The sequence below is a fragment of the Ovis aries genome, chromosome 23, assembly GCF_016772045.2.
Source record: "Ovis aries strain OAR_USU_Benz2616 breed Rambouillet chromosome 23, ARS-UI_Ramb_v3.0, whole genome shotgun sequence".
NCBI lineage: Eukaryota > Metazoa > Chordata > Mammalia > Artiodactyla > Bovidae > Ovis > Ovis aries.
In genome coordinates this window covers 58,384,883-58,399,333 of record NC_056076.1, presented here as the reverse complement: position 1 = coordinate 58,399,333, position 14,451 = coordinate 58,384,883, and the positions used below count along the sequence as shown (strand labels likewise).

The window sequence follows — 14,451 nt, the reverse complement described above, 5'->3', positions numbered from 1 at the left end:
GAGGGAGACTTTTGCACCGCAGCTAGAGAAAGCCAGCTCGCGGTAACAGAGACCGCCCGGCTCGGCCAGAGACAAAGCAATAAAATTATAGTTTTAGAAAAGAATTGTATTCAGATCATATAAAGAACCTTAGAAAGCAGAAATTTTTTAAAAGCCAAAGTAACTGAAAATCTGCTAAGGATATGAACAGACAACTCTCGGAGAAGGAAGTCCAAGTAACTGATGATTATCAGAATCACATATTATTTAACAAATAGAGTGTATAAACAATAAAATATGAACAGACATGTTTAAATCAGTGTTTTAAACATTTCTTCACAGGTATTCCATAATCTTGAGCAGGAGATGGTAAACTCTGGGCCTGCCTATTTTTATACATGATTTTATTGCAATATAGTCATCTCATATATTACTAACGCTACTTTGTTAATGCAGACAAAACTGAATAGTTGCGACAGAGACTGTAAGGCCCACAGAGCGGAAAATATTTACCATCTGCTTCTTGAGAGAAAAACCTGGCAGATCTCTTATCTAGAGCCAGGACTCTCAATCCTGGGCAGACATTAGAATCACCTGGAGCAACTTTTTAAAATACGCTAAGGCCCAGGCTTCCTCCTCACAGAGTGACTTAATCGGTCAGGGGAGAGGCGTGGGCATTAATTGTTTTTTCAAAAGTTCCCAGGATATAATTTTATTTTTTCCATCTTATTTGACATTGCTCCATTTAGTTAATAGATTCCCTCCCTTTTTTTCTTTTTTTTTAAAATTATCGAAGATTGTAATTGTACAATATTGAGAAGTATAGGACAAAATACAGTTTAGTGGAGGGCAATTATATCTGCAAATTATGTTGTGTTAGCCTGGTCATTGTTGGGAAATAAAAGTCATAACAGACCTTAAAAAAAAAAGCTCCCAGGAGATGCTCTGTGCAGTCAGGCTTGATTGCTGTGCTCCTTCAGATCAATTCCAGACTCGAGCTCAGTTTAAAAGGCCTTTCGTGACCAGACCTGCTTCTCCAGGCTCATCGTCCCACACCCACGCCCGTTTCCTCCGCTCCATTTTACAGGAGGCACCAGGCCCGCACTTGTCTGTCTTTCTGCCTGGAATGTCCCTCCTTCCTGTCTGCCCCTCCAACGCTGAATCACCCTGGGAGTCTGGGGTGGGGGATGGTCCGCTCCAGGAAGCCGCCCAGACTCTTGCCTAGTCCATCACGCTAGAAGGCCTGTCACGGCTGGCCGTCTGCCCTGTGACGGAGGGGCTGTGCCTTCATCCGTGGATGTTTCAGACCAAGAGGTCAATAAAATTCACTGATTAATTGCCTTAAATTTTGAAAAACGTAAGTTCGAATGCCCAAAATCCAGCTCCACAGATATAAGTTCTTCTCTGTGTCAAGAACAAAGCTGGATGTACTTATTAGAAACGCATGTGAGCGCGCTCAGTCATGTCGGACTCTGCAACCCCGTGGACTGTAGCCCACCAGGCTCCTCTGTCCATGGGGTTTTCCAAGCAACAACACTGGAGCGGGTTGCCATTTCCTTCTCCAGGGGATCTTCCCGACCCAGCGATCAAAGCTCTGTCTCCTGTGTCTCCTGCGATGCAGGTAGATTCCTTACCTCTTGAGCCATCTGGGAAGACCCTTATTAGACTGCATAATTTCCAAATTCCCTTCTTCATTACTAAGTGTCCCAAACCCAGTAGCCTAAAGTTTAAGGATCTGGAGCTGTAAGAGCCTGTCTTGATCCTTGGATGAGTCCCTGAAGGACAAACAGAGAGAGAGACCTAATTCTTCATTTGAAAAGATTAAACTCTAGTTTTCTTTCCAGTTGGTGTTTTGTTTTGTAAATGGATTGGATTTACGGTTTTCTAGCTGAGGATATTTTGCATACTGTGGACATTTCCAATTAGATTTACTTCCTTTCCAATTATGAATTCGAATGGACAGGTTGTTCTTTTCCTGCCTTACCCTTGATTAGTTTCTGTCAAGATCCTGAGATGCCAGCCAGGGGCCCCCATCCTGATCTAAATACACTGTGATTTTCACGGGAGGGAGGGATAGAATAAACTAAAGATTAATTCCACCTGCTACTTCAAATCACACGGCGGTTGTTCCAAGTTTTCATTTCCAAAAGATTAAAAACAATTCTGCTGAGGTAATTGGCAGACACGTTTTCTCTCTTGGTGACGATATGTGGATATTAAAATGCAGAATTGATCAATTTGTGGCTTTAAATGGAGGAAAGACCTTAGTCAGTGATCTTAAATTTTAAAATATGAATGCACCTATCTATATCAGGAAGGTGAAGGCGGCAGAAGCTTCTAGAATGCTTAGCCATAAACAAATCCTGAAAGCATAAGTCATTTTCAGCATCTACAGAAAATATTTATCAAGCACCTACCAGATGGCTGTGTTACACTGGAGATTTTTTAAAACTAGAATTGAATAGTCCTTGCTCTGCGGCTGATGCACATAAATGCTAAGCATCAGTTGTCAGGGATCTCCTTGCGGATAAAAGATATGAATGTGCTATCAATCTAATATCCAAGTTCCTGAATCAGGTTCTTTGCAAATGTCTCCTGGCAGTCTGCCTTGCATCTGGCCAACTATTAAACTTGGACTTCCACAACGAGAATAGTATGTATATTAGTTTCCTGTGACTGTTGTTACAAATTATCACAAACTTGGTGGCTTAAGACCACAGAAATGTGGACTTCCCTGGTGGTCTAGTGGTTAAGAATCTGCCTGGTGCAATGCAAGAGACCTGGGTTCGATCCTTGGTTTGGGAAGATCCACTGGAGAAGGGAATGGCTACCCACTCCAGTATTCTTGCCTGGAGAATTCCATGGGCAGAGAGCCTGGTGGGCTACAGTCTGTGAAGTCTCGAAGAGTCAGACATGACTGAGCACTTTTCACTTGCAATGTAGAGGGTGCTGGTTTGACCCCTGGTTGGGAATTAAGATCCCACATTCTCAGGAGCAACTAAGCCCACACATGGCAACTGCTGAGCCCCAGGGCCACAACTAGAGAGTCCCTGCCCTGTAATGAAACATCCTGCATGATGCAACAAAGATCCTGTGTGCCCCAACTAAGACCCAATACAGCCAAATAAATGATAAATAACTGAATATTCTTTTAAAGACACAGAAATTTATTCTCACAGTTTTGGAGGCCAGAGGTCCAATATCAGTATCACTGAGCCAAAATCAACATGTCAGTAGGGCTGTGCTCCTTCTGGACGCCTCAGGGGAGAGTCCATCATCCTTTGCCTCTTCCAGCCTCTCGCGGCTGCCAGCGTCCCTTGGCTTGCGGTCATGTCACTCCGATCTCTGTCTCTGTGGTTGCATCTTCTCCTCTGTGTCAAATCTCCCTCCTCCTCTTCTCCTTCTTCTAAGGATCCTTGTGATTGCATTTAGGGCCCACCTGGGTAAGCCAAGGTAACCTTCTCATCTCAAAATCTTTAATATAAACATATCTGCAGATCCTTTGGACAGCTAGGAGATTCAACCTGTCCATCCTAAAGGAAATCAACCCTGAATATTCCTTGGAAGGACTGATGCTGAAGCTCTAATACTTTGACCACCTGATGCAAAGAACTGACTCATTGGGAAAAGACCCTGATGCTGGGAAAAATTGAAGGCAGGAGGAGAAGGGGACGACAGAGGATGAGATGGTGGGATGGCATCACCAACTCAATGGACATGAGTCTGAGCAAACTCCAGGAGATGGTGAAGGACAGGGAAGCCTGGCGTGCTGCAGTCCATGGGGTCACAAAGAGTCAGACATGACTGATTCACTGAGCAACAACTTGTTTCCATATAAGGTAATATTCACAGGTCCCAGGGGTTAGAATGAGAGGTCTTTGGGGATCTAGGTTTCAGCCTACCACAACACAGATATTTGAAATCCAGTTAACCCAGAAATTTCAATGAAGCCTACTCTGTTGCCCTTTCTGTATTATGAGCTTTCCTTGGTTTCAGCATTTTTTCTGACCCTAGCTTCAGCACCGGTGGAGGGGGTGGCCTTGAATAAAATGCCCTCCAGACTGACAGCCAGATGGGAAAAGAGGCAATGTTCTGAGAATTTAAATCATAGACGGTCAGTCTTCCACTGAGAACCAGAGATCGAAGGCAAGGCTGGGGCCTTGACTGGCTAGCCAAGTGAGGGCCACCTGTGGCTCGCCCCCTATACCAAGCCTCGGTTTTCAGAAGAGAGGATGAGACGTGCAGACAGGAAACAGTCCCTCCAAGAGATAAATGATGAAGCCAAAGGGAGGGGGTGATCAGTCAGAGCAGGAAGTTCAGCAACACAACCATTAGAGTGGGCTGAGGGCCGGGGAGAAGGGACTTGAAGCGTTAAGAGAGTTTTATAGCAAAAGTAGCTGCTTGGGGAAGATTTCAAGAATGTGAGGAGGTTGGAGAAAACAGGAAATGAAAAACCCTACCAGCTGCCCAGGAACCAGAAACCTCCCTCCATCGTCTCGTTTCCCCGAGGAACAAAGTGCAGGAAAATGCAGACATTGTGTGAAACCACTGGGGCCTCAATATGCTGAGCAGTTTTAATTCCATATAAATCGACTCCCCCTGAAAGGCCTCCCCTGCAGAGAGGGCCGCAAATGGGTCTGCTTGGACTCGATGGAGTGGCCGTGGGTGGGCCTGGGACATTGCAAGGAAAATGAGTTCCAAGACCTACCTGAGACCGCTTGCTTTGCTTTTTTATTTTCATCTCAGATAATAAACACATAGTTTTCTATTCTGGAGAGTGGTTGGTTTTGAGAGGCCATCTCTCTGTATTTGTTTCCTACAGCTGTGTTAACAAATACCACTAGCCGGGTGGCCTGACACAACAGAAGCTTTTTGTCCCATGGTTCTGGAGACTAGAAGTCCGAAACCAAGGGGTCAGGGGGTCGGTCCCTTCTAGAGGATCCGGAGGAGAATCTGCAGGCAGTCCTTGGAGATCCTTGGCTTTTAAACACACCCCTTCCTTCTCTGCCCTAGTTGTTAGGCAGCATTTTTCCCTGGGTGTCTGTGTCTGTGTGTATGGTTTTTCTGTTTGTTGTTTTGTTTTTTTTTTTTTTTTGGCCACACCACACGGCACGTGGGATCTTAGTTGCCCAACCAGGGGTCAAACCCGTGCTCCCTGCAATGGAAGCATGGAACCCTAAGCACTGGACCACCAGGGAATTCCCGTATTTCCCTCTTATAAGGATATGAGTCATTGGATTTGGACCCTCCCTGATGTGAAGAGCCGACTCATTGGGAAAGATCCTGATGCTGGGGAAGATCGAGGGCAGGAGGAGAAGGGGGTGACAGAGGATGAGATGGTTGGATGGCATCGCTGACTCAATTGGACATGAGTTTGAGCAAACTCTGGGAGATGGTGAAGGACAGGGAAGCCTGGCGTGCTGCCCATGGGGTCTCAAAGAGTCGGACACGACTGAGTGACTGAATAACAGTCCGGCACAGCCCTACCATAACTTGATCACACCTATAAAGATCCTGTTTGCAGCGGTCGCTCCGAGGCATGTGCAGCAGAACACTACAGTGGGTTGCCATTCCCCTAGCTGGCTTCATTTACATGAGGCACCGGCGGCCACCCCCGGCCGGCACCGCAGGCCCCCGGGAGCCGGGCCCCGAGGTATGAGACATTTCAGTCAAAGGAAGAAATAGCTCTTCTCCTAAGATGAAATCTGTTGTTTGGGAATGTGGTTGATCAACTTGACACGTTGGCCACATGGTACCCGATGTAATCAAGTGAAAAGAAGAGGCAAGATGATGTCATTTTCCCATATTGTGAAACCAGAAACAGATGCCTTTTGTGAGACCAAGCTAACACACCTCCGACGGTGCAAAGAGTAATTCTGTTTGAAGAACTTAACAGTAAGATAGAAGAAGCTGAGACCTGCAGGTGGACAAAGACCTAAAATGCATAATGAGGAGGCCTGATCATCTGAATCCCATTCCATCGAGAAAGCATGGCTATGAGTTGGATCATCTTCTATCTGTGGCCCTTGACTATGTTTGTGGGCCGTATAGGTGGGCACAGTTTGTTTTCTTTGAGCCTATCACCTTGAGGGTGTGCCAGGATTTGCCTTATAAGACTGCCTTCACGCCCAATCTTCTGAATCACTATGCCCATCAGACGGCAGTTTTAACCATGGCGGTTCCCGGACTGTGGTGAGCCGTGTCCTCGGCTGGTGGACCTGAATTTAGCTGGCGATCCTACTGACGGAGCCTCAGTGGCAGTGCAGAGGGGCTATGGCTTTTGGTGTTCCCGAGAGTTGAAAATCGATCCTGATCTTGGCTGTTGCTTTTTGCACGTGCGTGATTGATCACCTCCTTGTCCAAAATGTACTTTAGGAGAAGAGCTTTCGTTTGCTTGGTGTTTCACAGGACTGATTTCAGGCATTTGCCTCTCTGCCACGTTGCTTATTTTTTTAACTTTTTTGATTGATGTGATAAGATTCCGTTGTCCTGAAAGGCCCATTATAATGTATGCCGTCTGCTACATGATGGTGTCATTAATTTTCTTTATTGGGTTTTTGCTTGAGGACCAAGTTGCCTGCAATGCATCCAGCCCCGCACAGTATAAGGCTTCCACAGTGACCCAAGGATCTCATAACAAAGCCTGTATCATGCTTTTTATGATACTCTATTTTTTTTTACTATGGCTGGCAGTGTTTGGTGGGTGATTCTTACCATCACATGGTTCTTGGCAGCTGTGCCAAAGTGGGGTAGTGAAGCTATTGAGAAGAAAGCCTTGCTGTTTCATGCCAATGCGTGGGGCATCCCTGGAACGCTGACCATCATCCTTTTAGTGATGGGTAAAATTGAAGGTGACAATTAAAAAAAAAAAAGATCCTGTTTAGAAACAGGATCATGGACCGCAGTGCCAGGACTTGGGGTTTCAACATATCTTTTCGGAGGACACAATTCAACCTGTAACACTCTCCAAGTGGGGATTCTAATCCAAGCCAAGGGAACCACCAAGTAGCTCGTGAGCCGTGGTGGAGGAAGCTGCGGGCCTGGAGAGAAGCAGCAGCCACGTGCTCAGGGAAAGTACGACAAGATTGCGGAGAGATGGGACCCCCGGGTGGGGGGGGCGGAAACTGAGAGCACTGTGAGCCCTGGAGAGACCTGCAGGGATGACCGAGCAGGTGCCGGCTAGGACGACAGAACACGGCTTCAGAGTCTCCTTTCAATGGCATTTCCATTGTGTGTTCTGGTCATCTGCTCATTATCTGCTCTTTAAATTATATATTAAAACATTTATACCAAGTGCCAACACAGAAGAGCATAAACCCTTCTTAGTTTCCAGGTGAAAAAAGGAAAGATGGAAGAAGCTAAGATATTCAGATGGGAGACATGAGATTATTATTCTAGAACATACATAATAAAGCCAAAGGCAGGAAGTCCCCAGATTAGAATGAAAGGGTATATGGATATATAGATATACCTCTATCTCCACATGGAGAAGGAAATGGCAACCCACTCCAGTATCCTTGCCTGGAAAATCTCATGGACAGAGGAACCTGGTGGATTGCAGTCCATGGCGTCACAGAGAGTCGGGCATGACTGAGCGACTCACACACACACCACATGTATTTAATAAGGATCCCATGTTCACTAAGGGCTTCCTAGGCGGCTCAGTGGTAAAGAATCTGCCTGCCAATGCTGGAGAAGCATTTGATCCCTGCGTCAGGAAGATCCCCTGGAGAAGAAATGGCAACCCACCCCAGTATTCTTGCCTGGGAGATCCCATGGACAGAGGAGCCTGGCGGGCTACAGGCTATGCAGTCGCAAAAGAGCCAGACACAGCTTAGAGACTAAACAAATTCACGATTTTGTATTAAAATCTAATATTAGAAACACAGCAAGGAACACAAGTAGGTGTGGGGGTGGAGAACCAGAAGCGGTGATACAACAAAAGGGAAGGGAAAACAGGAAGAAATGTGGCCCAGGGGCTGAGACTCTGAGCTCCCAGTGCCACAGGCCCGCGTTTGATCCCTGGTCAGGGAACTAGATCCCACAGGCCACAGCTAAGACTTGGCACAGCCAAATAAATATTAAAAACAAAATAAACTATGTCTCATTAAAAAGGTAAATATCATTTTAAAAATAATAATACTCCTTGTTATAAATTCCATACATAGCCAACTGATGCTCACAGAATGCTTTCATTAATTTTTGCCAAATTCTCGTTTTCTGTTGCCAATCTATGATTTTGCCTATGACACCAATGAGTGTCATCCCCACATAAACGGTGGGTGATATTTTTGTCCATCTTCATGAGTAATACGGACGTGAAGCCAGGAAGATATGCCAGAACTTCACCCATTCGTCCAGGATGTGAGCCATGTTTTTGCTGAATGACAGTTTGGGGTGCTATTTATAAGGCGAAGGCTATAGACATAAACACAGTTTAAGTTTTCATTTGTAACATTTTCTCCATCAACTTCTGAAGTCTAGACAGCCAACAACACAAGTCCTGACCTGCAGGGATTGCTGACTAGTGTGGTGAATAAACTTCCACCGCTGACTTCAAGCCCTGAGCCTGCCGTCCCTGAGCTTGAGCTCAGAGGTTGACGGGCAGTAGCCCAGCAGTACATTTCCACCGCACAGGCTTGTTCGGGAGTACAGATGACGGGGACTTCCCTGAGGGTCCAGTGGCTAAGACTCCCCACTCCCAGGGCAGGAGGCCTGGGTTTGATCCCTGGTCAGTGAACTAAACCCCACAAGCTGCAACTAAAGGTCCCGCATGCTGACAGTGAATGACTGAAGATCCCGTGTGCTGCAGCTGAGCCCTGGCACAGCCAAATAAATGACATAAATCAAAAATTTAGTAAAAATTTTAAAGAGTACAGATGATGGCCAGATGCACTACAGCCATTAGGAAGGGATGACTTTCGAGTATCCATTCCTTTTGTTCTTAACATTCTCTGCTGCTGCTAAGTCACTTCAGTCGTGTCCGACTCTGTGCGACCCCATAGACCGCAGCCCACCAGGTTCCTCAGTCCCTGGGATTCTCCAGGCAAGAACACTACAGTGGGTTGCCATCCCCCTTCTCTCTAACATACTCTACCCAATTGTTAATTTATGTGATTTAACTCTTTAAAGTCCCTGTGTTGGACATTCAGCTTAAACACTAGACCCCGGCTGGAGCATACTGCTAAGCGGAGAAATTAGAACATTTTTAAGCTGCTGCAGATCCTCACACTTTGAGAAGCACAAGCTCTCTACTTCATGGGTGGGAAGACTCGTTTAGCAGAGTGACACAGCTTGGCTGGGGCCAAGCACACGGCTGGTTCTCGGCCTCAACAGGAGGAGCACCCAGGTGCCAGGCCTGCCCTCTCAGCAGAGTCTGTGGAGCAATACCTTGTTCCTAAAATGGGGTTCTGTTTACAAGGGAGGGACAGAGAGGAAAGGAGCAGGTGGGAAGGTGCAGGCAGAGAGAGGTGGAGAGAGAAGACAGATCCCCGTAAGGAAGGACGATCCTTGAGTTAGAAAGAGGCGAGTGTTAAGAAGATAGTCGACACCACCGCGGTCAAGGAGAAAGAAAATAGAGAAAGAAATGACTAGTCAGCAGAGGAGATGCCAGAAGTCTTTGAGGCTGCAACTTTCATGTAAGTGATTGAACGCAGATTGCTGTGGATTGTGGAGTATAAAAGAAAAACAAGCCCTTCCCTGGTGGTCCAGCGGTTAAGAATATCCATCCACCTTGCAATGCAAGAGATACTGGTTCAGTCTCTGGCCTGGGAGGATCCCACGTTGCCTCGGATCAGCTAACCCTGGGGGCCGCAGCTACACAGGTAGCTCTCTAAAGCCCACTGCCACAGCTAACGAGCTTGCTACCGAAACTGCTGCAGCCCGCGGCCTGGGCCTGCGCCCCACGACAGAAGGAGCCCCAAGGTGAGAGGCAACCAGAGAAAGCCCAAGTGCAGCAACAAAAGCCCAGGGCGGCCAGAAATAGACAAATAAACAAAAAATCAGAAGCAGAGGGGCAGAGGTGGGGATAGAATCAGACAGGGGCCCAGAGGGGGGCAACAGGGAAGCCTTCAAACAGCGATGGCTGGAGTCTGTTCCCTTTCATGGAGACGGATGCAGGGAAGGACGCACAGAAACCTCATCTTAGAGTCGTGCTCCTGGATTCGTCCCTCCCGTAAGCTCCACCCTCTCCAATCCAGCCTCCTCTGCCAGACCGAGTGTCTGCCTCGGGCTCTAAGAGCAAGCTCTCTCCTGTTCCACTGCAGCAAAGATGCCAATTCCCTTCTGCAAAAACAAACACGTCTGCCTGAATTTCAAGCACCCTCTCCCTCCACTTAATTCCTCAGACCCCACCCATTATCAGAGGTTCTGCTGGTGTCGTCTCTGTGCTTTGGATTGGGGATGGAGTTTTAAAACATTACTATGCGACATTTAATATCTTAAAAAGGCACAAAGTGAGAAAACAAGAAACACCTGTGTTGCAGTCGCCCAGCTTAAAAACACAATTCACCCTGATGGATCCCCAGTGACATCCCTACCCTCACCGTCCCCTCTGCAGGGCAACCTCTAAGCGAATTTGGAGGTTATCATTCTCATATATTTCTTTCCATTTGCACTAGGTACGTATGTCCCCCAAAGCAGTAGAGCGCCTTAAGTTGCATTTTAGAAAATTTGCCTACTATATATATATATTCTTCCACGACTTTTTTCCTTGATGTTGTTTCTGCATATTCCCGTCATATTGATACCTGTGTTTCTGCTTCATTCTTTTTTTTTTTTTCGCTGATTACTATTTTTGCTCTGTTGCTGTTTATTTGGGGCAGTAATTGAAAATGCAGGCTTGGGAATCAGATGACCTGGTTTCAAATCCTACCTGCATCACTTATTTTGGCAAGATGCTTTGGATCTTTGTGGCTCACTTATAAAACAGATGTGAAAATAATGCCCTCCCACGGGTAGGAAAGGGCATTAGGACTAAACGAGAGACAACTCTTGCCCTGGGCTGGGAGCAGCACTCACCATGTAAACATACTCTGTAAATACTGACTTTCATTATTTTTCCATCCACATGACTGTCAGGAAAACCACGCTGAGAACAAAGGTCAGAACTACGTTCTATGCTTGAAAATCTCAAACGACACGTCAAAGCAACGATGTCAAGGGTGTTGGGAATGCATTAGAATGAAACTCAGTTACAACACCAAATTGTAGTATTCGTCTATTAACTGATGGTCCTCTACCCCATTTATATACATCAATCAGCTCTTTCTTGGACCGTTCGACTTTGGGACACTTCTATAACTAAAAAAATAAATAAATAAATAAGGTTTCAGTTTTCATGTGCCTACAGATGGAACATCGAAGGTGCATGGCTAGAGCAATGGAAGAGATAAAGCACTAACGAGGCTGTGACTAACGATGACGATACCTCCCTCCATCGCACCACCAGGACTCATTACACCTTTCTGGATTTTCTTGGCCAGCTTATTTGGCCTGTGTTTGTCAGAATGTTCCCTGTCAATATCACCAAGTATTACAGAAAAACATAATCAACTCCAAAATAAAACTTGCAGATGGTTATTGAATCCATCAGATTCATATTACCCTATCATTTCATTAACTACAAGAACATATAATTTGAAGTAATTGCTTCAAGTCATGTGCTGTTTTGAATTACTCAATATTAGATCAAAACTTTTGTTTATCTTTATAATGTATATTATGTTCCTATTTGGATTTCCCAATACAAAGTAAATTATTCATGTGTTAAATGGAAATGAAAATTGCTGTGAGAATGTTTCTGGCTTTGGAAAAAGTGAGTTTTTACATTTTTCCTCCTTAGCGGTTTACATCAGCATCAAGAAGGAATCATTCTCCTGGAGAGGTTATCCCACTGAAAATGAATCTGATTTCTTGCCACTTTCTGGCAGGGATGTATATGTCCCTTTAGCTGTAAAAATAATTCTGGAAAACTAACAAAAATAAAATTACTGCAGCCTGCTGTCCACCCATATCACATGCAAAGAGGTCTGGCTACAATCAAACTTATTATATACAATCTGAGCCAATACGTTCACCAACATACTCCTCAGAATTTACCATCAAACATATAATGGGCAGAGCCTGTTTCCTAAATAGTGAAGCAATTCTTTATCAAATGCAGACTAAATGTCTAGAGAAAGAAATAAACCAAGCTATCTCATACAGTGGTGAAATGTTATCAACTTCAAAAATAGTAAACAGCATCATACAATTTACAAATAATCTTCATCTCATTGAGAAACTGGTCCTCATGAGATTCCTTCTGGCTGGAATTAATACCACTCTCTCTAGTGCCTTCTGCAGTTAAAATTCCTTCTTCCTTCTTGATTCCTGGTGCAAATTGTAAATTGAGCATCTCTTCTCTTTCCTATTTGGTCCTGGGTTTTTAATTCGCAAGAGCTTTTCTAGAACATCCCAAGTCCAAACCTGTCTGCCCCATGTTCAGCTACCCAACGGGCCAGGAAAAACCTACTTACTTCTTAGAGCATATTCTTTGGGCTCCACTGAATTCAGATCAGAAAGGAATTCTTCAACGTCCTGCATGCACTTGAGAGAAACATTTCTTGCAGGAAAAACAAAAGGCAGCTGAGATTGAAAAGAGAGCAGACGAAGCAGCAGAGTCAGGGCCATCTTCCGTGAAGACCTTTGCCTGCCAGGGCCAAGTTTCCCTCCTAGACAAAACCTTGCATTTATAAAACACCAGACTACAACGTGTTGGGGGGAAACGTGACATTCTCGCGCCTTAACGTGCAGAGACAAGCTGTGTCTCCTCCGCCACCTGCAAAGCGGCCGCATTGAACAAACCATGGAAACCGATTTGTGTATGACTTGTTAATGTTGAGTAAAATCACCCTGTTGATGTGGGGGCCGCTGACCACCTGGCTTCCTTTAGTTATGCAGATTAACATTTCCAGTTACTAGGGACCAGCCTAGACTTTCTCGCGTCAGATGCCTATGTACATCTCTGGGTTTAACAAATAAACAAATGGAGGAAGTGAGGTGGCAGGATTGGGTTTTTATCCAAGAACGAGTGTGAATCCAATCTATGGAAAGTTCAGGAAATGCTAAGCAAAGAAGGGCTTCTGCGTCATCATCTGGGCATTTTCTGCATCTGTTAATATGTTTGCCGGACTTGAAAGCCGCAAGTGGGAGTGATGAACCTCCCCACGGAAACACCCAGTATCGCGGTAGGACAAATAAACACCCACGTCATCCCAGGGGGCTTAGGACGCACATCCGATGAAGCCAGCGATGCTGGAAAAAGACCATGGTGACTGCGTTCCTCTACCTTAAAAAACATGCAATGTGTGGGTCTGGATTTCTTATGGTATGGATACTTTCTAGGAAGTCTGTCCTTAAATAATAACCTCTCTAAGTGAAAGTCAGTCGTGTCCAGCTCTTGGTGACTCCCTGGACAGTAGCCAGCCAGGCTCCTCTGTCCATGGGATCCTCCAGGCAAGAATACTGGAGTGGGTAGGAATTCCCTCCTCCAGGGGATCTTCCCAACCCAGGGGTCGAACTTGTGTCTCAAGTCTCCTCATTGTCAGACAGGCTCTTTACCACTAGCGCCGCCTGGGAAGCCCGTCTGACCTATAGTAGACCCTTAATACACAGTGGCTATTGTGGGGATTTATTATTATTCTGTTATGGTTATTGATCTAAAGAAAAAAGATTCAGGCGCAGAAGCAGTTAAAGTGATACAGGGTGAATAGTTCCTTGAAAAAAAACAGATCATTAGCTCCAAGTTACAAAAGGACAGTTTTGAAACAGGGGAGAGTTTTCTCGTCAAAACTACCCAAAGATGAACTGGGCTCTTTCCAATGGTAGAGAGGTGTCTGCCCTTGGAGGTATCCAAATATTGACTGAGCGCTAGATGAGAGTGTTATCGATGAGATTTATTCATCTAATGGTCTTTTTAAAAATCACCTTTAAGGTCTCTGACCTTGAAACCCTCTGAGTCTACCTTCAAAATTATTTTCTGCTGTGAATACACTGACTGTTACTATGCGCCCGGGAGACTGTTCTGAAATTGAGGTGGAAGCTGAAACGTCAGTGCAAAACATGAAGGAAAACACCCAGTCTGGAGCTACACGGAGGAAGCAAGAACTTGGACTGAAAAATGGACCTAATTTGGCACCAGAAACCAGAGTCGAAGCTGTTCCCTTTCCCCATCTGTAAATGCATGAAAGCATGCAATCAGCCTACTTCAGCTGTTTCCTGGTATTACATCAGCGCTCTTGAGTAATAAACATTCGTGTTAAAGGTCTCAATTCCATGTGCGTCTCCTGTGCTTAACACTTTCACTGTTAAAAAATAAATAAATAGAAGGCAAAGAAGGGGAGGGTTGAAAATACTGGAGGTTTAGGTAATTCGGATATTTAAGAATGATTAAGCAGAAAAATCTCTCAAGCCTGGATTTATTTCCACATC

At 45.3% G+C, this 14,451-nt stretch overlaps 1 protein-coding gene across 1 annotated transcript in view; it reads right to left on the bottom strand.

Annotated features, from left to right (window-relative positions):
* Positions 1 to 12,689, bottom strand: part of LOC101116529 (O-acyltransferase like protein-like) — a 65,202-nt gene extending 52,513 nt beyond the window's left edge. Inside the window, exon 1 of the mRNA XM_042239132.2 lies at positions 12,498 to 12,689. Within this exon, the coding sequence (XP_042095066.1) occupies positions 12,498 to 12,651 (154 nt within the window). The 5' untranslated portion in view covers positions 12,652 to 12,689. The remainder of the gene's footprint in view (positions 1 to 12,497) is intronic.
* Between the last annotated feature and the right edge of the window lie 1,762 nt (positions 12,690 to 14,451).